The 24,993-nt window shown below is 43.2% G+C and overlaps 1 protein-coding gene across 5 annotated transcripts in view; it reads right to left on the minus strand.

The window, feature by feature from the left end:
• Nucleotides 1-24,993, minus strand: part of LOC144688640 (engulfment and cell motility protein 2) — a 218,015-nt gene that overhangs the window by 97,730 nt on the left and 95,292 nt on the right. For 4 of the 5 annotated variants that reach the window (XM_078555443.1, XM_078555445.1, XM_078555440.1 and 1 more), the window contains exons 4-8: nt 15,223-15,295; nt 14,771-14,821; nt 11,832-12,001; nt 10,680-10,700; nt 8,722-8,821 (exon numbers count right to left, since the gene is read on the minus strand). In XM_078555443.1, coding sequence (XP_078411569.1) covers nt 8,722-8,821; nt 10,680-10,700; nt 11,832-12,001; nt 14,771-14,821; nt 15,223-15,295 — 415 coding nt within the window. The remainder of the gene's footprint in view (nt 1-8,721; nt 8,822-10,679; nt 10,701-11,831; nt 12,002-14,770; nt 14,822-15,222; nt 15,296-24,993) is intronic. The other variant, XM_078555444.1, reaches the window with a different exon arrangement.

The following is a 24,993-nucleotide window of genomic DNA, read 5'->3' on the forward strand; positions in this document are numbered from 1 at the left end:
CAATTAGGGATGGGTAACAAATGCTGGCCTTGTTAACGACACCCACATCCCATGAAAGAATTTTAAAAAAAATAAATCTGACATGGAAGAAAAGACTGGCCCACTAGGGCCTCTTGAAAATAATTTAGCATTTCATAAGCCACCAGGCACAACGCAGCCAGAGATACTTGTATAATCAGGTTCTCCACCACAATTTGTCACCAATCAGACTGGGCTCCAATGACTCGCAGCAATCTCCCACTGCTGGAGCGCAGTACCCAATCTGGATCAAAACTGCAGTGTGACGACGAGGGCTTTGCCGTGTTGGAGCGAACATCCTTCAGCTGAAGCACCCGACCCAGTGGGCATCGCAGATTCTATAGCACCCATCAAACAAGTGGAGCACACAGCTCTTCCCACACCTGGCCCAGCTCCGGCCCCTGCTCCCGATGCCCAGGCCCGGCTGCGGCCCCTCCTCCCGATGCCATTAGAAACTAATGAGCCATCGTTCAGCTCATTACTGTTTGCAGGATCATTCTGTGCACAAAATGGCTACTGTGTTTGCTTACAAATCACTACGGTTCAAAGTGACTTACTAGATGTGAAGTGCTTAGAGAAGTTTCTTTCAGAAAAATGATAAGGTGCTATAATAAATACCTATCTTTCTTTGGAGGAACAGAGGAGTCTGTAATCCCCTTATTTTACTCAGTTGCACCATAAGATACAAATTATTTTTGTAATATATCACATGTATCCTCAGGAATGTGTTTTATTTCAGGGTTCCCACCTCCCATCAAAAACAAAGAATCACCACAATCCAAAATCAAGGGACTGATGGCAGTAACAATCCTGTCAGACAGTAACAATCACAGTTTGTACGTGCTAATTAGAACAGGCAGGGCTGATGTTAATTAAACCACGCAGCACATTCCCAGAGTGTGACAGCAAACCTGCAAATCTCAGCATTCTGCTTCAGTGTGACCTGATTCTGATACCAAGGAGTCACACACCTTCTAACCATCCCAATGGTCTCACATGTGTGCAAGTGAGATAGGGAGAGAGAGAGACAGAGACAGACAGAGCCTGAATAAGACAGAAAACTAGAACCAACAGAGAGCGTAGAGGAAGAAACCAAAAGAGAGCACAAGAGCAGGGACTGAGCAAGAGAGTGAGGAGAGGTGGGAAAGAGATAGAAAGAGAGCATGAGAGAATGGATTATTAGGAGTGAGGGTGTAAGTACACAGCATTAGCCTGCAAGGCAAAAAAAAAGAGATAAAAAGACAGCAAGAGAAAGAAAGCAAGAGAGTGAGAACAAGGAGAAAGTAAGAGTGAAAAGGAGTATTGGAGCGAGAGAAAAAGCTGCAGTGAGGAGGGTTAGAGTGAGAAAGGGACAGAAAAGAGGGAATGAGATAGAGACAAGGAGGAAAGGAAAACACACACATATTGAAGAGCAGAGAATTTAACACAACCTGAGAGTTCAGTCATTTTATCCCCCTCGGGTTTCTCATCCTCTGCTGTTCTTCACTGGCCTTTTAGAAGAGAATTTAGATCATAGATTGAGAAAGGAGGATATAGGGAGCAAGAAGCAGAATGGGATTAAAATGAGTGACTCAAGTGAAGAGCAAACACCAGCACAGGCTAGATGGACTGAATAGTCTAAGACACACTGAAATTCTACTGCCATGGAGGCTGATGGCAAAATGTGCGTGTAAGGTATGTAAATGTGTGGGAGAAGATCACACCAAAATTAGATCTTCAAAACACACATGCCCACACGCACCTTCTCCTCTCCCAAAGGTCAATGGATTAGTTATTAGTCTTGCGAATCCAGACCGAGTTTCATTTCCCTTACCCAGATGAGCGCAAAAACGAGAGAGAGAAAGTATGATTTAAATTTTAAAATGAGTTTTCTATCTCCACTCAGTCTGTTAAATGGTGTATGGTTAATTTTGCAAAAAATGAACATGCTATTTGCCTTAGATCATATATTTTGCTGAGTTTTAATTTTGGAACCAGTTCTGAGAGGGTCTACACAGCATTAAACTGCATTTTCAATTATGATTAGAGCTTCAATTCCAGCCTTTTCAGTTTTTATTTCTCCGTTTTCCAGCATTCCCATTTTCTTCCTTTTTATTTCACAGGTTTGCTCTGATGGGCCAGTGAATGCCTCCAGTCCCTAAATGCTTCTGCTCCTGGGCAATGGTATGTGACAAAGTGAAAAAAAGAGTTAAACCCACTGGCTTTGTGCCACTCAAGTGTCCTTGCAAGAGGCCTCTGAGCTGTGGGAAAGGATTTCTTGGCTGAAGCCAGCGCCGGAGTTTCCCACGGGATAGAGTCTGGAATCACTTCCAGGCTCAATGATCTCTGTGTCAATGCAGACAGAGACTGAAATATTCCAGAAGAAATCTACAAAGTTTTGGGTTGAACACTTGACAGGGGATTCTTTCATTGGTGCCACTTGCTCAGATGTCAAACTGTTCCCAGTTTTTAAGAAAAAAAAGGCCTTGCATTTAAAAGCACCTTCCATGACCCCAGGATGTCTCAAACTGCTTTACAGCCAATAAAGTATTACATACGATTGTATAGGACATACAGCACAGAAACAGGCCATTCGGCCCAACGGGTCCATGCCGGTGTTTATGCTCCATGCAAGCCTGTTCATTTCCTCATCTAAAACTACCATCATAATCCTGCAGTCCCTTCTCCCTCATACACTTGTCTAGTGTCCCCTTGGAGGTAGCAGTCTTCTGACTCATTAAGTTGATCGCTTTGCGCCGTGGTGGTCAACTCCGTTAAGCATCACCTGGTGTGGCAGAAACCCAATTCTGGCTTTGCTGTGTCTGCTGCATTTGCTGCAGAGGAAAACAGTGGGTGTGAAGATGCATGATTCGCTGGCCTGTTTTTTCTCTGGGGCCACCTCCTGGCCAGTTGAGCTTTTCATTTCTCCTCACCTCTTCCAATGTCCTTCCAAACAGTCAGCTTCCAGAGGTCTTGGCTGTCTGTGACTGTCTCCTAGCTGTCAGTGTCAATATCCACCATCCTCATATACTGCTTGCAGGTGGCTTTGTAACTGACGTATGGTTGCCCAGGAAGTTGTGACCTAGTGACCAATTCACTGTACAGAAGGTCTTTGGGTTTACAGTCATCATTCATTTGGTGAGCGTAGCCAAGTTAGCTCAGACATTGTTGGCTTAGCAGTGAGTGTACACTGATGGAATTAGCACACTCCAGGATTTCTGAGATGGTGACCCTGTCCTGACAAGAGATGCTAAAGATATATCGGAGGAAATGAAAGTGGAAACTGTTCAGACTTTTTTCCTGCCGAGCACGTGTTGTCCAGGTCTCATCACTATGGAGGAACGTGCTGAGGAGGCAAGCTGATAGATTCACAGTTTGGTGTTCTCACTCAGGTTGCTGTTGTTCTACACTCGCTTACTCAGCTTGGACATAACAGCTGCAGCTTTTGCGACGTGTATGTTGATTTCAGCATCAAGTGACAGATATGTGAAGCTATCAACAACCTCCAGGATCACATAGTCAATGCTGAGAAATGGCAGTATGGCAATATCCTGGACCATGATATTTGATGCTGATGGTCAAACCAAACTCTTTACAGGCGTGAGAGAGTCTGCCTATTTGCCACTGAAGGCGTTCCTCGGTGTGGAATGTTAGTGCAGTATCATCAAGATAGAGCAAAGTCTTTCTGAGGACTTGGTGTGCCTTTGTCTTGGATCTCAGGCAGACAAGGCTGAGCAGCTTTCCGTCAGTCCTGGTATGTAAGTAGAGACCCTCTGTAGATGACCTGAAGGCATCTGACAACAGCAAAGAGAAGGATGTGCCAAAGCGTGTCAGTGCCAGGATACAACCCTGTTTCACCCCACTGCAGATTTCAATGGGTCCTGATGTTGCCCAGTTATAGCTGACCTTACCCGTCATGCAGTCATGGAAAGAGGAGGTTACATTGAGCAGCTTCTGCAGGCAGCCAAATTTCACCAGAGCTTAAACAGACCACCTCTACTCACCTAATCATGTGCCCTGGTGAGAACGATGAGGGTAATATAGAGAGATCTCCTTTGTTCACGTCAGTTCCCTTGCAGCTGCCGGACTGAGAAGATCATTTCAATTATAGAACTTCCAGTTCTGAAACCACACTGGGATTCAGGGTAGATGTGTTTCAGCTAGGGTCTGCAGTCTGACATGGGCAACACAGACAAATACTTTTCTCTCAATGCTCAGCAGGGAGATGCCTCAATAATGGTTGCAATCGCTGCAGTTACCCTTGTTCTTGTACAGGGTCACAATCTTTGCACACACATACCTTTAAATACATCTATACTATTGCTTCAACCATTCCTTGTGGTAATGAGTTCCACGTTCTCACCACTCTTTGGGTCAAGAAGTTTCTTCCAAATTCTCCATTGGATTTCTTGGCGACTGCCTAGTTATGCTTTTGCCCGCAAGAGGAAGCATTCTCTCTATATCCACTTGGTCAAAACCTTTCATAATTTTAAAAGCCTCTACTAGGTCACCTCTCAGCCTTTTTCAAGAGAGGGGGCCCAGCCTGTCAATCATTTCCTGAAGTGTATACCCACACATTTCTGGTATCATCCTTATAAATCTTCTCTGCATCCTCTCCAGTGCCTCTGTGTCCTTTTTATAATATAGTGACCAGAACTGCAGACAGTTCTCTTAAGTGTGGTCTAACCAAGGTTCTGCACAAGTTCAGCATAACTTCCTTTCAATTCTAACCCTCTAGACAAAAAAGCCTCGTGCTTAGTTTGCTTCATGATCATTAACCTGTGAGTAACCTTTAGTGATTGATGTACTGTATTTGTACTCTGAGATCCCTTTGTTCCTCTGCTCATCCTTGGACTCTCACTTTCCAAGTAATAAGTGACTTCCCTATTCTTCCTTCCAAAACGTATTACTTCACACTTAGCTATGTCGAACTTCATTTGCCTTTACAGAAGTACTTTTAAAATGTAGTCACTATTGTGACAGACAAAACACGGTAGCAAATTGCACACAGCAAACTCCCATGAACAGCAATGGACAATGACCAGAATATCCATTTTTTTATGATGTCGATAGGCTGACAGGGTAAATATTGACACTGGGGATAACTCTCCTACTCTCTTTAAAATAATGCCATGAAATCTTTTACCTGAGAGGGCAAACAAGCCCTTGGTTTGATGTCACCTCTGATAGTGCAGCATTCACTCAGTACCGCTGTAGAGTGTCAGCTTGGATTTTTATGCTCAAGTCCTGGTTTGGGATTTGAACCCTCGACCTTCTGAACTCAGAGCTACAGTGTTAACAACTGAGCAGCTTACACCACAAGTGAACCAAATGGCATGGCAAGCTTTATACTCAAGGTTTAATTTACTCTACAGCTTCAACCTTCTTCATTCTGATGGTGTAATGCCTTCCCCTGATAATTTTTCTCAACTTCCAGTTATCACTTCCCTAACCCTGTCCAGAACTCTCGAGACTTTACTGGCATCAGAACATGAAGCTTTTACTTTGGGAAATGGAAACATACATCAGCCATGACTCTTACCCGAATCAGAATGTTGTTGGTTCAAGATCAGCTCTGGTACTTGAATGCAAAAAAATCTTGCTTCACACTCCAGTGCAATACTGAGGGAATGCTGCACTGTCAGAGTGCCATTTTTCAATGAGACAATAAACCAAGGCCGTTTTGCCTTCTCCAATGGATGCAAAAGATCCCACAGTACTTTTTTGAATAAGGGGAATTATCCCTGGTGTCCTGCTGCCCTGTTTCCTACATTATAACAGTGACTACACTTAAACAATTTTATTGGACATAAAAGCTCTTTGGTACATCCTGTGGTCATGAAAGATGCTATATAAATGCAAGTCTTTTTTCCTTTTGTCAATGCTCAGTACAGGGCTCCACTGGATGCGGCTTACTGCCAGTTCTTGCTTATCTTACAGAAAAATAAAGAAAAAAAATCATGTCCATCATGGTTTGGGACATAGGGGAATGAAGCACCTTCCATTTGGGAGACCCAGGGTCAGCATGAAGAACTACAAAAGGTATGTACAATATGAATAGGTGCAGAGTGGCCCTCTCTGTCCTAAAAATGCACTTCATTTCCAAATACAGGAGGACAACCCACTCCTGCACCAGTGTGAACTTTTACCCATTTACCACTCCACCAGGCCTCTGGACTCTGAAGAATGCCCTTCATTTACCACAAATGTGCCCAATATAGGCAGCATGTTCTAGCACACCAGGAATCCCCTTGTTTTGTGTAAAATTAGATCTGGCACTAAACCCAAGGGGGAAAAAGGGTAATGCCGAGCACACTGCACTATCCAGCTCAGCATTGACAGCTCCGTCTGTAGGGAGGGAAGGACAATTGGGAGAAGATTAATAAAAGCTAGTAGTTTCCCAAGATTACTTGGAGAATGAATGTAGGGGCAATGCTTGCGGAAGAGTCCTTAGAACCTCTGCTGCTTCAACACCAATGCTGAGAGGCCCCTCCCCCACCACCTTTATCAACACTCACATTCCAGGTGGAGGAGGAGTCCATGCGTAAGGAGTAGGACAAGGAAGAAGAATAGAACTGGCAACTTAATTCAAAACACTGTCCTTCACCAGCTTAATTCAGTTACAGTCATCTTAATTAGAAAACTGATCAGTCTTGTGCCTTTTTGCTAAATGGTACAATTTGCATAGACTTTCTATATTGCCAGTTGATGTTTTGGCACCAGTTTGTAGCAAGCTGTGACTAGTGGAGTGCTGCAAGGATCAGTGCTGGGGCCTCAGCTATTTACAATCTATATTAATGACTTAGATGAAGAAACAGAGTAAATGTATCTGAATTTGCTGATGATACAAAGCTAGGTGGGAATGTAAACTGTGAGGAGGATGCAAAAAGATGCAAGGAGACATAGACATGTTAAGTGAGTGGGCAACAAAGTGGCAGATGTAGTATAACGTGGAGAAGTGTGAAGTTATTCACTTTGGTCATAAGAATGGAAAAGCAGAATATTTTTTAAAAGGTGTGAAACATGTGAATGTTGATGTCCAGAGGGACTTGGGCATACTTGTGCAAGGAACTCAATTAGCATGCAGGTACAGCAAGTACTTAGGAAGGCAAATGCTATGTTGGTCTTTATTGCAAGGGGGATTAGAATACAAGAATAAAGAAGTCTTGCTACAGGGCTTTGGTGAGTCCACACCTGGAAAACTATTCAGGAAAGGAAGAACAGAAAGGAAAGAGGAAGGAAAGAAGGAAAAGTAAAAGTAAAAGGAAGAATATAGTTGCATCGGAGGCAGCACAGCAAAAGTTCACTAGATTGGTCCGTGGGATGAGAGTGTTGTCCTAGGATGAGAGGTTGAGCAAACTGTGTCTATATTCTTTGGAGTTTAGGAGAATGAGAGGTGACCTCATTGATACCTACAAAATTCTGAAGGGGATTTACAAGGTAGACCCCTAGAGGTTGTTTCGCCTAGCTGGGGAATCTAGAACACAGGAGTCAGTGTCTCAGGATAAGGAGTCAATCATTTAGGACTGAGATAAGGAGAGATTTCTTCACTCAAAGGGTCGTGACTCTTCTGAATTCTCTACCCTAGAGGGCTGTGGATGCTCCATCATTGAATATATTTAAGGTTGAAATAGGCAGACTTTTGGCCTCTCAAGAAATTAAGGGGTTTGGGGAGCAGACAGGAAAGGGGAGTCGAAGCTGAAGATCAGCTATGACCATATTAAATGGTGGGGCAAGCTCGATGGACTATGGTCTACTGCTGCTCCTATTTCTAATGTGCTTATGCTCTTATCGTCGATGAGCTGTGGTTACAAAAGAGGTGACGGTTCATTTAAATAAGAAACCTAAATTAAGGGCCACAGTCCCGAGCGGAGAATGTTACCCAGGTTGAAATTAAAGTAGGAGAGGAGGTGAGATTAAAGTGGGGAGCAACGTCTAAGTAATCTCCAGGTCTGGGTTTCAAAATCCTGCTGGTTGTAGGATGAAGGAAAGGCGGAGGCAATAAATAAGATAAGAAATCTCACAATTCCTGTGAAAGAATTGAAGACAAGCAAGTCTTGGCTGCATCATGCTATAGGGAGCAATAACCGTGAGCAATACTCCATAATGCCATTGGCACAGGAACTGCTGAGAGATTTCTATCCTACCACCATGATGTTTTAAAAATTGTGACAAAAGCAAAATTGCATTATTAAAATTAATTAGATGTCAGCCTCATCTCAGTGGATAGCATTCCCACTCTTGATTCAGAAGTCTGGAGCTCCACTCCAGAGACTTGAGCACATATTCTAAGCTAACACTCCCAGTGCAGCATTGGGGGAACGCTGTTTGAATAAGTGCCGAAGGGTTCTCCCTGGTGCCCAGGTCAATGTTTATGCCTCAACCAAAAGCACAAAGATGACCTGGTCATTTGTTTTCGGAGCCTTGTTATATGTAAAATAACTGCAGTGTTTCCCACACTACAACAGTGACTGTATTTCAGAAGTACTTGATTGGCTGTAGTGCGCTTTAGAACATCCTGAGGTTGTGAAAGATGCTATAGAAATGCACGGCTTTCCTTCTAACAATAAAACAGAGTTAATAACAACGATCCACTCCATTTGGTAACAGGTTGCAGATAGCTAGCAGGGAATCCTGTATTTGTTTCATTCAGAAGGAAGCAGAGGGAAAAAAGACTCGAATGGGAAGCTTGATCAGCTCGTTAGTAACACTCTCTCTCCTGACCTGTTTGATGAAGGCAATGGAGATCATATCCCAGGAGACGATCCCATGGTCCATCAACTCCAGGAACGCGGTCAGCGTGAAGGCCAGCATCTCACCAAAACTGCGGGGAAACACAACGGTTCAAAAATCAGCACACACAAAGCCAGCTGGTTGATGACAGACTCCGGCCTGTACTGCCGTGAACAACAGAGGCATCAATAGTTGCGCCTGTCCTGTGTGTGTGTTGGACAGCAGGGTTAATGAGTGAGGCATACAAGGGAGGTCCCAGGATAGAGGCCTGACCTGACCTGTGCTGTGCTGAATAAGCTGATCGCAGTCAGCTTAGGAGTATGGATGTTAGGAATATGGACAATCATATAGTCCTCAGCACCATGGGTTAAGGCAGGGTGGGGGAGGGGAAATCCAGGCCAGGTTCCCAGTCATGATTACCATTCAGCCCCTTGAACCTGCTCTTCCATTCAAATTAGATCATGATTAATTTGTATCCGAACTCCATTTATCTGCTTTTGATCTATATCCCTTAATACACTTCCCCAATAAAAATCTACCAATCTGTCTAAAAAACTCCAATTAGCTGCCTGCATCCATGACATTCTATGGGAGAGAGTTCCAGATTCCTTTTCAACTTTTGGTGGAAAAAAAAGTGTTTTCCAATTTCCCTCTTGTTTTGGCCTAGCTCCAATTGTAAGATTATGTCCCCTCATTTCCCTGCCAGCAGAAACAGTTTCTTTGTATTGACTCTATCAAATCTTTTTAACATCTCAATCCAATCAACCCTGCAAGGCAATAATTAGGGATCTCCACTCAAATTAGGTGCCAAAGGATTGCCAGTGCCTGTGGAACTGTACAAAGCAAGGAGTTTAATATATGCAATCAAGGAGAATTAGAGTGTGCTCACAGGAATCTACGTGTTTACAATCTGTGCTCTAGCAGATAACAGAATAGTCATTCAGGCTGTACCCATGACTGTCTGCCCAATCACCAGCTAACCCTCAGAATAAGGATGAAAGCAATGCTCAACTTGTTAAACTGCCTGCTCAAGCAGATAATTTGAATGTTTGCAAAGGAGGCAAGGAGATCCTGAAAAGCCCACTATACTCACAGTGCCCCCTGGATGATTGTGGACAGAGTGTGGAGGGGGCAGAGAGCTGCACTTCATGGCCCAGAACTTCCGACTTCCAGTGGAGTGGGGTGGGGTGTCATACCCAGGAATGTACACCAGGAGATGTGCTAGGGGAGCTCCTGGAAGACCCAAGCAAGAACTGCACAGGAATTGCTCGGGATTTTCAAACTTCCGACGGGCAACTACACTGCACCGGGAACCATCCAGTACTCTAATTTAAACTGGAAACTTCGGATGGTTCCAACTACCCCCCACCCCCCATGCAACCCCCTGACTACACCCCTCAACCAAACCGTTCTTCCCCCACCACCAACTACCTCCCATCCCCCGGATTGCCACTCCACTCCTTTTCACTTAGACGAAGATGCAGCTGCACATTTCTTGCCTGACCTTCTGACTCGAGCTGGGTGGGAGAAGTGCAGTGCAGCAGGTTCCCGACACCTTCAGTCAAATGCAACAGAGTTGGGAGAAGTGAAGTCCTGCCCCCTTTTTAAACAGCACTAGCTGCTGTAGACACTCCTTGAAAGTTCTGGCCCTGTATGTCAGAAAAGCAAATCAATCAATAACCAAACAGTACAGTAGCTATGGGAAGTCATCACAGTGCACAATAAGGTGTCCACTATTCATCACACTGCAAAATGATGTGTGAAAGGGGTCTGATTTGCTGAAACAAGCAAAGAAGATGATTGTTAATGATCTTGCACTGCTCTATATGACTGTCAATTACCAATAATGCAATGTGACGCTATTTAATATTGGCACAAATGGTTATCCAATGAGGATGAAGCTGTCAGCCACTCTTGTCTCAATAGTTTCACACAAGAACATTGTTTACCTGAATTTATCCAGTAAGTTGCTGGAAGTGAAACACAAAAGGAGGGTAAATGAAGATATTTGATAAGTATTAAAACAGACCAGATAGGCGAAATGTGCAACATTGTTGACTAACTATTCTCATTCACACACAAAACTAATAAAAATGCTTGCTCTGCTCCCCGATACCTTCAACGAGCCAAGTGTTTCACAGTTTTCTTCACTATACCTTACAGTGCACCTTCCCTGCACTTGGCAAAATTTCCCACCAAACAATACATACTGCTTTTTTGGAGAGGACAATGATCTTAAAACAGGTAGTTAAGTGGAAGCACTGATGGTAGCATTCAGCTCTCCAACCAGTATGAGGGAGGCCATCATAGAGGCCATGAATTGGTAATTGCATGGGGGGTGGGGGGTGGGGGGCGGCATCAGAAAGACCACAGGTTGGATAATTACATGAGGGGCCATCAGAAAGACCACAATGTGAGCCAATGAGTGGGTCAATTGCCTGATTACAGATGGTGAGACAAGCTGGTTTGGTTGGAGTTAAGGATTCCATCACCAAGTTGGCCTTTGGTGTGCAGCAAGGATAGTCTACTAGATGGACTCTGATTGGGCAACATTTGCAAGGATAATGTTGAGACGTTGAGCCCATGATGCCAGGAAGTGGTAAATGTGGTTTCCACATTGGGATGTTACTGAACCCATGTTACATTATAGAATCAAACAGCACAGAGGGATATTAATTATCCCAGCATGCCTGTGCTGGCTGTTTGCAATTCTAGTTAGTCGTACTCTTTTGACATAGCTCTGCACAACCTTCCTTTTAAATATTTATCCAATTCCTTTTTGGAAACTACAACTGCATATGTTTTTGGGCAGTGCATTTGAGATCATAACTTGTTGCATAACAAAAATCCTCATCTCCACTCTGGTTCTTTTGTCAATTATCTTAAATCTGTGTTTCTGGTTATTGACCCTCCTCTTAATGGAAACAATTTCTCCCTATTTACTCTATCAAAACCCCTCTATTAAATTTCCCCTTAGCCTTCTTTCCTCAAAGGAGAACAATCCCAGCTTCTCCAGTTTCTCCACATAACAGAAGTTCAAATATTGAACTTTGCAATCGTTAGAATAAAAATACTTTAAAAAAAAAAATTGGAACACTAACTTGGTTCCACTTTCCACCAGTAGTGTAAGGATGAAAATGCCTTCCATGTTGATAAACTCTGTGGCGAAAGTGGCGTCAGCAGAGAGTTTGGCCAGTTCCTTCAACGCGTCGAGCCGCGAGTCCAGGCCCGAAGACTGGATTCTCTCTAACAACTGCCGGGCTGCTCGAGTCTGAACAAGAGTTGGAGGTTAAGGATACAAATCCCAAGAGAAATGGCTCTTCTACAACATGATGAATTATCAATTTAAAAATCAATAAAATGTCTCTCATATAACACCTCAGGAATGAATTCAATTGTTCCGCTCTGTCTTCTTCCTCTTTAAGCCTTCCCTTGCTACAGACAACAGGCCAAGCAGATGACTGGCACTTTCTGCTCTAGTTCTCTGCCAGTTCTGTCCCTGAGAAAGTAGACTACACTGGTTCCCCCTCTCCAGTTGGCTGCTGTAAGATTACAGCCCCACGAATTGCGGCCCTCTGGTACCTCTTTATCCTCAAGTCCAAACAGAGAGTGTCGACAAACTGTCATATTATGTGGAGTGATAATCACAGTGGCATCCAATCCTGTCATGGATTTTGCAATGACATTCTATGCAACTGTGACAAAGGGAAGCTATCCACCTCGTCCTTCTTGACCTGTCTGCAGCCTTTAACACAGTCACACCATCCTCCTCCAACATCTCTGCATTGTTGTCTGGCTAGGTGGGACCACACTTGCCTGGTTCCATTCTTATCTATCAAATAATATCCAAAGAATCACTTGCAACGGCTTATCTTCCCACTCCTGCAGCTATACCACTGATGTCACCCAAGGTTCTGTCCTTTTTTTTGATCTACCTGCTGCCCCTCGGTAACATCATCCAAAAACACATTTTTCACATACATGCTGGTAACATCTGGCTCTACCTTACCAGCTCTCTGTACCTCTTCACTGTCTCTACACTGTCAGAAGGCTTATCTGATATCCAATACTGGATAAGCAGAAATTTCCTCCAATTGAATATTGAGAAGATACAAAAAAGACATGCATTTATATATAGTGCCTTCCCTGATCGCCAGTGGTCCCAAGTGCTTCAGAGCCAATGCTGCAATTTGGAAAACGCAACAGTCAATCGGCACACAGCAAGCTCCTTCAAACAGCAATGTGATTATATTGATCAGGACACTGGAGATAACACCCCTATTCTCTTTGAAATAGTGATGTAGGATCTTATGTCTATCTGAGGGGGCAGACAGGACTTCGGTTTAATGTCTCATCCGAAAGACAACACCTCCAGCAGTGAAACACTCCTTTAGTGCTGCACTGGAGTAAATAAAAGCAAAATACTGCAAATGCTGGAAATCTGAAATGAAAACTGAAATTGCTGGAAAAACTACCTGACTGGCAGCATCTGAGGAGAGAGAAACAGAGCTAACTTTTCAAGTCCAATATGACTCTTGTTTACAACTGGAACAGCTAACTCTGTTTCTCTCTCCACAGATGCTGCCAGGCCTGCTGAGTTTTTCCAGCACTTTGTTTTTATTACTGCACTGGAATGTCAGCCTTACTCAACTCCTGGAATGGGACTTGAACCCACAACCTTCTGACTCAGAGGCAAGAGTGCTACCAACTGAGTCACAGTTGATAAGCAAGACCAACACCATTACTTTTGGTCCTGCTACAAATTCTGTCCCCATCCCTCTCCCTGGTAACTGTCTGGGACTGAACCAAAACCTTGGTATTATAGGTAACACTGAAATGAGCTTCCAACCACACATTTGTGCCAGCACTAAGGCCGCCTACTTCTATCACTGCAACATTGCTAAACTCCATCACTATCTCAGTTCATCTGTTGAAACTCACATTCATGCCATCATTATCTCTAGACTTAATTATTCCAATGTGCTTCTGGATAGATTCCCAAGCACTACCCTCTGTAAATTTGAGGTAATCCAAAGCTCTGATGCTCATATCCTAACTCGCGCCAAGCCCCGTCCACCCGTCAGCCCTGTGCTCACTGACCTACATTGATTCCTGGTTAAGTTTGGAATTTAAAATAGTCATCTTTGTTCTTAAATCTCTCCATTGCCTTGCCTCTTCCCACCTCTATAATCTCCTCCACCCAAGGAGCCTCCAAGATATCTACACTTTTCTAATTCTGATCTTGAGAATCCCCAATTTTAATCATTCCACCATTGGCGGCCATGTCTTCTGTTGCCTGGACCCCGAGCACTGGAATTCCCTCCCCAAACTTCTCCACCTCTCTTTTCTCCTTTGAGCAGCTCCATAAAACCCCCTACTGCTTTAGCTCAGCTTTTGACCAACTGCCCTAATGTGGCTTAGAGCCAGTTTTGCTTTGTAATGTTCCTTGGGATGTTTTATTGCACCGAAGAGGCTGTATAAATGCAAATTTTGTCCTCACATGCACACTTTCCAGCAGTGTTGCTCAGCAAGTAACAATTCTTGCAATCTTCCAACTGTCACAACTGTGATTCATCCTTAGTACAGGCACAAGTTATGACACTGAAGTTGCTTGTTGATCTTGAGGAGGCTGAGAAAACTCCAGTCTTCTCCAAAAGCCCATCCAGTCACACACACCGAGTTATACCGACAGCTATAAAATGTTTGCCTGAGCTTAATTTCCAAAATAAGCACAGAGCTCACTTTAAATTCCCTCAATACCACCTTCGGTCGTTAATAAACTAACAAACTTACTTTAAAAAAACTGGCTTGAGGGTCACTAACAGTGACATGGTGGCCCGAAATTTAAATCCACCTCACTGGTGAGCTACCTGTGGACATACATGTGGCATCTGGAGCTCACTGATCTAACTTAAATGAGACCTGTGGCACTGTATTTACTACGGCTTGGGCCAACCCATTCCAGCAGGGCTACATAATCCAAATTTACCCCCTTTGTCGTTTGTACTTCAGAAGATGTGTAAAATATATCAATACTCACGGGGGAGATGGCCAGCCGCAATATGGTTCCATTTTTAATCTCGTTGCGAGTCTAGAGAGGATTAGAGGGGGGTAGGAAGGAATATCATGAATTTAAAAAGGGGAACAGCAATTAATTTACTTTGTCCATTTGATGGAAGTTGAGTATAGTGTGTATAGACAATGTGGTTGAGTATTTGGGGAGAGTTTTCAGGAAATTAAGTGTAAAATGTACAGTGAGGTTTAGGGGTAGAGTCTGAAACAGGATAAATACCAGTGTGCAGACAACGGAAACAAAGCCCTAGAATAATTTCAGCTGCTACAACGGAGTAACAGTAGGATATTTCTGGATGGATAAAGTAGGATTGGCCTTCCTCATCCGTTACACATGCAATGAGTGTTACTGAATTACTGACGGAGATTAAATGTGTGGTATTGTGGAGATTTAAAGGCTTCAGGAGCCAGGTAACTTACCTTCTCTGTGATGTATAGCTGGGTCCCATCAGCGTAGCGTAGAGTGTAGTGCTCTGGATTCGGCAAGGACCACCTGTAAAGCAAAATATATAAACCACATCACAAAACAGGGTGATTCCCTACTGAGTGCAGCACAGTATCAGGAACGATAAGCAATAGTGAGCCACAATCACTGGTGATCGGACACAATAAACAGTAACCAGCAATAATTAATTATTTGTAATAGTAATCATAAGTAATTTTACCTAATCAGTATGTCATCATAACTGATAGAAACTAATCAATAATTGTAAAATCACCAGTCTATTGCCATTGATAATTAGGAACATTGGAATAGCAGTAGGTCATTCAGCCCCTCAAGCTGCTCAGGTCATGGCCGATCTGTACTTCAAATTCATTCCTGCCTTAGCTTCACATCACTTGAGTCCCGTACCTAACAAAAATAGATGGGGCGGGTGGTCCTACCCCAAAAATTACTTAAATGCCTATTATTGTGATAACGTCACATCCCAAATTGCGCTCAAAGCAGAATGAAATCTGATTTATTTAGGAACCAGGAACACAAGGGCATTTCATGGAGCATCTAACATCTCCATGGTAGGTCAGTACAATAGCTTTTCTCACATATACTCCTGTGATTGCTCAGTCCCTCCTACCCTCTATACCAGTCCAACCCTCTTCCCCCATCATACTGCAGTATTCACTCAGTGGCACACTGCCCGGCACGGACCTAGGCCCCTGCTGGCGCATAATTTTGTCAAATCAAACAGTGTTAACACACAGTTCCATACATGGACTGCCCTCGTGTGGGGATGGTGGTGGCATAATGGTAATGTCACTGGACTAGTAGTCCAGAGGCCCAGGCTAAAGCTCTGGGGACACAGGTTCAAATCCCATCAGCTGATGAAATTTAAGTTCAATTAATAAATTTGGAAAATAAAGCTCGTTTCAGTACCATGAAACTACCATCAATTGTAAAAAACCTATCTGGTTCACTAATGTCCTTGAGGGAAGTCCTTATCCAGTCTGGCCTACATGTGACTCCAGATCCACAGCTTTGTGACTGACTCTCAATTGCCCTCTGAAATGGCTTAGTTCACAAAGTTCAAGGGCAACAAATACTGGCCCTGCCAGCGATGTCCACATCACACGAAAGAATAAAGAAAAAAAAAATAATAGTCTGAGCTGTACAATGCTTTGTACCAGTGTACAGGACTATCAATCTGTGCTCAGGGATTTGCAAACATCCAAATATGTTGAGAATGAACAGATAGCAAAGTCAGAATGTATTGAAACAAATCTAAGTGTGATCATCTAAAACATTATTTGCACATAATCTTGACTATTAATCTATATCTTCTCTTGGGCAGAGGAAATCAGTCTGTGTCTTTTTGTAAACCGCCTTGTCCACAAGCACAAAATCTATGAATAGCTCTTCATAGTCATTTTTTTCTGTATGTGGATGTGAAGAAGCACCCTACATGTGGACAGTCCCTGCATATATAATGCTGGACTAACAAAACAGCCAAAATCCAATTACCTACAATGGAAACAATACTGCATATAGTAATTTTAAATACTTTTCCCTCCTCTCTGAAGGCACCGATTCGTGTTGAGATACAGATCCACAGCTACCTTACCACTCGTTCTTCAGGTGTAAGCACGGATATGGAGTGCTGGCAGCAATTCGGCTATGGCATGCATAACAACAGAGCCTGATCCAATGCACAGCTAATCACCCATACAGATGGAGTTATTGAATAGTGATCAGAACTGGGAATAATGGCTGATTTCTTCCCCGGGGGTGGGGCAGGGTGAAAGTGCACAAAAGGACAAAGGGGGCTTCACTCTACTTGACCTATTGGCTAATTGGAGTGGCCTGCCCTACCTCACCCGCTGCATTTATGTCAACCCCAAACTTCTGTTTATTTCTGTGGGGCCCAAATGCATCACCAAACTCTCTATGTAAAACTGGAAATTAATGCTGCAGGTATTGGGTGGAATGGCAGCTACAGTACCTGAATAACATCCCTTTTAACCCAGGCTTTTACCAAATAGTCTTACATTGATTTGGACCCATTTCTAAAATATGAAGAACTTCACAATTGCTTTCATCACCACCTACCCACTGACTGACATGGTAACCTTGCCTCCAATTCCATTCCCCCCTGCAACCCTGGTCACCACCTGAAGCCCAAACCAGTGTCCAACCTTTAACCTTTGCATCCCTTTTGATCCCAAATTGACTGTCCAACCCCCATACCACCTCCATCACAAAAAAGGCATACAACATTGGCACTTCATCCCTTAAAACAATCAATTTAACATTTTCTCAACTCCCTTCACATCCTTGATCTTCACTATCACTCATCTATATCAACCCTACAAGCCCCCCAGAACTCTGTTACTCTGACTTTGAGCTCATGTGACTCCCCTCTCCATTTATCCCAACATACCTACAGCTCTGGAGCCTACACTCTGAATCCTCCGCAAATCTCTCAGCCTCTCTACTCTTCTCTCCTCCTGGAAAACCCATGCCTTTGATCAAGCTTTCAGCTGCCTGTAATATCATTTCCTTCTTTGGCTTAGTGTCCACTTTTGTCCAATTATGCTACATGAAAAAGGAACTTTACAAGTGCATATTGTTGTTGCTGTAAACACCAAGGGCAAATTTAGCATGTTAACAACATGCGAATTAGGAAGAGTAGGCCATTCGGCCCCTCATGCCTGCTCCGCCATTCAATAAGATCATGGCTGATCCGATTGTGGTCTCAACTCCACTTTCCTTCCTACCCCCTTGTCAATCAAGAATCTAACTCAAACTTTAAAATATTCAAGGATCCTGCTTCCACTGCTTTCCAAGGTAAGAGGGGCCCAAAGACTCACAACCCTCAGAAAAAAATTCTCCTTATCTCCATCTTAAATGTGAGACTCCTTATTTTTAAATTGTGTCCCCTAGTTCTAGTCTCTCCCACAAGATCATTTCAGCATCCACCCTGTCAAGTCCCCTCAGGATCTTATATGTTTCAGTGAGATCACCTCTCCATCTTCTAAACTGCAATGGTATAAGCCAAACCTGTCCAACCTTTGCTCATAGGGGTAACCCCCTCATTCCAGGAATAAGTTGAGTTTTTTTTTAAAAATTCATTCATGCGATGTGGGCATTGCTGGCTAGGTCAGCATTTATTGTCCATCTCTAACTGTCCTTGAGAAGGTGGCGGTGAGCTGCCTTCTTGAACTGCTGCAGTCCATGTGGTGTAGTAACATCCACAGTGCTGTTCAGAAGGGAGTTTCAGGATTTTGACCCAGTGACAGTGAAGGACCGGCGATATATTTCCAAGTCAGGATGGTGAGTGGCTTGGAGGGGAACTTGCAGTGGCGTTCCCATGCATCTGCTGCCCTTGTCCTTCTAGATGGTAGTGGTCACGGGTTTAGAAGGTGCTGTCAAAGGAGCCTTGGTGAGTTCCTGCAGTGCATCTTGTAGATGGTACACTCCACTGCTATTGTGCACTGGTGGTAGAGGGAGTGGATGTTTGTGATTGCGGTGCCAATCAAGTGGGCTGCTTTGTCCTGGATGGTGTCAAGCTTCTTGAGTGTTGTTGGAGCTGCATTCATCCAGGCAAGTGGAGTGTATTCCATCACAGTCCTGACCTGTGAACTTTCTTCGTGTCCTGGATACCCACGCGTGCAGCAAGTGTAGAAATGCAGTGGTCATAGGGGATTCGACAACTTGGGAATATAGACATTTCTGCAACCAGCGATGCAAGTTTTGCATTGCCAGGGTAAAGGATATCAGAGCGGCAGCGCAGAACGTTGAGGTTGAGGGGCGGTGGGAAGGGAAAGTTGTGGTTCCCTGCGAAAAGCAGTGACATAGGAAGGAAAAGGGTGGGGGCCCTGCGATGAGTGTTTTAGAAGCTAGGGCGGAAGTGAAAAAGTAGCATTTCAAAAAGACAATAATCTCTGGATTACACGCAGTGTCACGTGTTAATGAAAATAGAAACAGCAGGGTAGAACAGATTAAATGGAAGACTGGAAAAATGGTGCAGGAGGTAGGGCTTCGGATTCCTAGGGCGTTGGGATCTATTTTAAGGCAGGAGGGGTCTGTTCAAGGTGGGAAGATTGCACCTCAATAGAACCAAGATCCAAGTCCTCACACAAAGATCAACTCGTGCTATGAGAGAATGTTTTAAGCTAATTTGGCAGGGGTGGGAACACTAAGATAAAATATTAGTGAGGAGAAACCACGTGGACAGAGGATTAGGAGAGGTAAAGGGTACCAGAGTAATGAATAGTTCAGAGGAATCAAAGGGGGCAAATGCCAGGCAGTGCAAGATGGATTAGGAATAAATGCATGTGCATAAATGCACGGTGTGTGATAAATAAGTCAGTGAGCTGTAGACACAAGTCACCACAGGTGCTTATAGTGGCAATAAAACAGACAGATTTGACAGTGCAAAAGGAGGCTACTCGGCCCATTGTGTCTACGCCAGCTCTCCAAATGAGCAACTTACTTGTATCTAAAATCACATCCCTGTATTATCCCTTAAATCCCTATCTTAAAATCAAGAAATAAAAGAAGCTTGTGTCAAAGGCAATGCAATAATCATGGGGGCCTTTAATCTTTATATGGATGGGATAATTGAAAAATCAGCACATTTAGTTTGAAGGATGAGTCATGGAATGTTCCTGAAAGCTTTCTGGAACAACAGACCTGTGGAACCAACCAGGGAAAACGCTATTTTAAATCTTGTTTTCTGTAATGAGACAGAGTTAATTAGTAATCGTTTTAGTTGAAGGGGAAGCATTTACAGGGCTATGGGGAAAGTGCAGGGAAGTAGGATTAATTGGATAACTCCACCAAAGAGTCAGCACATACATGAGGAGTTGAATGGCCTCCTTCTACGCTGTTATCACTCTACGATTCTACAACAAATTTCCAATAAGAGAATCCAAATATAAAAGATACTGCATCCCTTTTGTTGTACTTTTTGCTCCCTCATTCCATCACACCCTCAACTCCCATTTTCCATATTCCCACCTCATCTTTCACACAAAGTTTCACCTTCTCTCATTTCCTTTCTTCATATATTCCTCTAGTCTCAGGTTCCCTCAGGCTCCTCTTCCTCCATAGGTTTCATCACCCCAAGCCTTTGCTCACTAATGCTGAGCTATTCCCCTCCGCCCCCGCAGCCCCCATCTCTCACTCGCCTTCCAGGCTCTTGGGTAGGTTTGTGATCAGCCCTTGTAGCTTCCACTCACAGACCTTGAGGACCAATGTGCTTTTCCGATCCTTAAGTCAATATTAGAAAGTACAACAAGCAACAGCACAATCTATAGTGCACAGAGAGAGAAATTTCCCCAGAGACGCTAAAAACTAATGTTCACCAGCATGGATAAACAAAACTTCCCACACACATTGGCTAGGGGTTAAGGTTATGCTGAAAAAGCAAATACGAATATTAATCCTGGAGTTAATGACCATGGGATCACTGGAGTAACCAGCAGATGACAATTCCCATCAATCACTCATTCACTCACTCACTCAACAAATTGCAGGCTGGAACAAATTTGCTTCTGTATTTGCTCTGGATAGTTTGGTTTCGAGAGCAGTGCACCCTCAGGGAGCTTGGCTCCTTCCTCTTTGTGGTCTCTTGCACAGCAGTTCCTGAATTGTTTACAAAGTGAGGCAGGTTCAAGGGACCAAGAAGAATTCACAGGCATAGAACCTTTAATAGTTAAAGCAACATGTATTTATATAGTGCCTTTTTGTAGCAGAACGTCCCAAGGCACTGCACAGGAATGTTATAAGACAAAATTTTACACAGTTGCATAAGGAGAAATTAGGAAGTGTACAGTAACTAAAAAACATGGACTAGGAGGTAGAGCAACATAAAGCAGGAAAGAGAGGTAGAGAGAGATTTAAGGAGAAAATTCAAGAAATTAAATATAGCTGCTGGGCGAATGGACAAATATGGTGTCAGAGAGCTGGTTTAACTTTCATAGGGAAATAGGATATAGGGTTACAGTGAAAAGGAAATGGGTCATAAATACTGCCGAGCCAGAATAAGTAGCAAATGACTGTTCTTGAAATAAAGTCAAAATGACACACAGTAATGAGAGAACCATAGAGTTTTTTTTGTGACTTATTATTAGGTTGACCCTCCTCCCAATTTCTCTCTTTCATCATCCCCCAACTCTTTCCCACACCCCATCATCACCATCTGTAATCTATCCAATTTTCCCTTCGTCTTTTGATTAGTTTTCTTCTCTTCACTCCTGGATTGTGCTGGGATATAGTTCCACAGTTGGTAGACAGCCTGATACCTCACCCAAATGACCATTCCACAAACCAGATGGGCTGTTCTACTATGGGTAGCGTCACAGTTGAAGTAGAGCGGGTCCTCACCCAACACTCACCCATACACACTCTCCAGCTGCCTGGCCCCTAAGGAATGGAATTACCTCCCTACGTCTTTAAAATATCCTTAAAGCCCACCTCTTTGAGCAAGTCGCCTGTCCCAATATCTCTTCATGTGCCTTGTTGTCAAATTTTATTTGATAACTCTCCTGTGAAATACCATGGAACGTTTTAAGGTTGCTATATAAATGCAAGTTGCTGTGGAATACCCTGGGATACCAAATGTTGCATAAATGCAAGCTCTTTCATTGACATCAAATATTATTTTGGAAAATGAAGTATATTGGAGGGATTTTTAAACTATTTGGCAAGGTATTGTGGCATTCTATTCACAACATACAGATTGCACCATTTGCTGTCAACTACTAACAAAGTTGGAGAAAACAAAACTGCCACAGTTGATTTATAGTTGTGTTGATAGAAGATCAAAGAAATACTGAATAAATTGCCATAAAGAGGAAGAACATGATAATGAGTTCCATTTGGATTCTCTCCACTATTAACACTAAATGTAAAGTCATAATATTTGAAAAATCAAACCAAAGTTTCTGCTACACCCAGAACAGGAGGAAGAAGGTGCCACATCAGAGGTTACTACACAAGAGAACATGGTGTAGAGGGTAACGTATTATCATGGATAAAGAATGTGTTAGCTAACAGGAAACAGAGTAGGGATAATTGGGTCTTTTTCAGATTGGCAAACTGTAACTAGGGGAGTGCCACAGGGATCAGTACTGGGGCCTCAACTATTTATAATCCACATCAATGACTTGGATGAAGGGGCTGAAATGTATGGTAGCTAAAGTTGCCGATGACACCAGGTAGATAGGAAAGTAAGTTATCAAGAGGAGGTAAAAAGTCTACTGAGGGATTCAGATGGGTTAAGTAAGCGAGCAAAAGTTTGGCAGATGGAATATAATGTGGGAAAACGTGAACTTTTCTACTCTTCCTGCCAAAGTGGACAAGGAGTGTACAATTTAAATTGAGAGATTGCAGAACTCTGTACAGAGGGATCTTGGTGTCCTGGTGCATTAATCACAAAAAGTTAGTATGCAGGTACAGCAAGTGATTAGAAAGGAAAATGGAATGCTCCTGTTTATTGAAGGGGAATGGAATATAAAAGTAGGGAAGTTTTACTGCAGCTACAGGACATTAGTGAGACCACATCTGGTATACTGTGTACCTTTTTTTTTGGATTACTGTTTTAATTTTGGTCTCTTTATTTGAATAAAAAAGGTATAACTGCATTAGAAGCAGTTCAGAGAAGGTTCACTCAACTCATTCTGGGATGAAGGGTTTATCTCATGAAGAAAGGTTGAGCAGATTGGGCCTAAACCAATTGGAGGTTAGAAGAATGAGGGTTGATCTTACTGAAACATATAAGATCCTGGCTAGATACCAGGAGGATGTTTCCACTTGTGGGGGAGAGAAGAAGAAAGGAGAGCAAAGTGGAAAAAGGAGGAAGGAGGAGCGGTGACAGAGGAAGGATATGAGGAGAATGGGAAATGGAGGGAAGCAAGATAAAACAGGGAAGAGGGGAAGAAAGGGAAATGAAGACAGAATCGTTACAGTGCAGGAGGCCATTCAGCCCATTGTGTCTACACCAGCTCTCTCCGTAACACTGCACATTGTTTCTATTTAAATAATTATCCATCTGGAATGCCTCAATCAAACCCGCCTTCACCACACTTCCAGGTAGTGCATTCCAAATCTTAACTACTCGCTGTGTGAAAAAGTTTTTTCTCACCTCGCATTTGCTTCTTTTGCAAAACACTTTCAAACTATGCCCTCTGGTTCTCGATCCGTTTACGAGCTGGAACAGTTTCTCCCTATCTACTCTGTCCACACCCCTCATGATTTTGAAAATTTCTATCAAGTCTCCTCTTAGCTTTCTCCTCTCCAAGAAAAACAGTTCCAACTTCTCCAATCTTTCCTCATAACTGAAATGCCTCATCCTTGGAACCATTCTTGTAAACCATTCTCTTCTGCACTCTCTCCAATGCGTTCACATCCTTCCTATTGTGGCACCCAGAACTGTACACAATGCTCCAGCTGAGGTCCAACCAGTGTCTTATATAAGTTCATCATAACCTCCCTGCTCTTGTACTCTATGCCCCTATTAATGAAGCCTAGAATACTGTATGCTTTAGAAACAGCTCCCTACACCTGTCCTGCACCTTTAATGACTTATGTACATATACACCCAGGTCTCTCTGCTCCTGCACACCTTTAGAATATTATCCTTTGTTTTATACTGTCTCTCATGTCCCTTGTACCTAAGTGCATCACCTCACACTTCTCCGCATTGAACTTCATCTGCCACCCATCTGCCCACTCCACCAATGTGTCAATGTCCTTTTGAAGTTCTACACTGTCCTCCTCACAGTTTACAATTCTCCCAAGTTCTGTGTCATCCGCAAACTTTGAAATTGTCCCCTGCACACCAGGATCTAGATCATTTATATATATCAGGAAAAGCAAGGGTCCCAATACCGACCCCTGGGGAACTCCACTACAAACCTCCCTCCAGCCTGAAAAATACCCATTAACCATTACTCTGTTTCCTATCCCTCAGCCAATTTTGTATCCATGTTGCTACTGTCCTTTTTATTCCATGACCTATAAATTTCTTCACAAGTCTGTTGTGTGGCACTGTATCGAACACCTTTTGGAGGTCCATACACACCACATCAATGGCCTTGCCCTCATCAACTATCTCGGTTACCTCTTCAAAAAACTCCAGCAAGTTAGTCAGACGTGATTTTCCTTTAACAAATCCATGCTGACTCTTCCAAATCAATCCACATTTTTCCATGTGACTATTAATTCTATCCTGAATAATTGTTTCTAGAAGTTTCTCCATCATCAAAGTTAAACTGACTGGGCTGTAATTTCAAGGCAGATTTTTACAACCTTTTTTGAACAAAGGCGTAACGTTTGCAATTCTCCAGTCCTCCTGCACCTCAGGGAACACTGAAAGATTATTGCCAGTGCCTCTGCAATTTCCACTCTCACTTCCTTCAATATTCTTGGATGCATCTCATCTGGTCCTGGTGCTTTAAAGTACCAACAGCTTATCCAATACCTCCTCCTTATCTATTTTAAACCCTTCTGGTGACTGAGTTTCCTCCTCTGTCACCATGGCCTGGGCAGCATCAGCCTCATAGGTAAAGACAGATGCAAAGTATTCATTTAAAACCTCAGCCATGCCTCTTGCCTCTATGTGTAAATCCCCTTTTTGGTCCCTAATCAGCCCTACTCCTCCATTTACCACTCTTTTACTATTGATGTGTTTATAGAATACTTTGGGATTTCCTTTTATGTTAGCTGCCAGTCTTTTTTCATAATCCTTT

The sequence above is a fragment of the Cetorhinus maximus genome, chromosome 13, assembly GCF_964194155.1.
Source record: "Cetorhinus maximus chromosome 13, sCetMax3.hap1.1, whole genome shotgun sequence".
NCBI classification, from domain to species: Eukaryota; Metazoa; Chordata; class Chondrichthyes; order Lamniformes; family Cetorhinidae; genus Cetorhinus; species Cetorhinus maximus.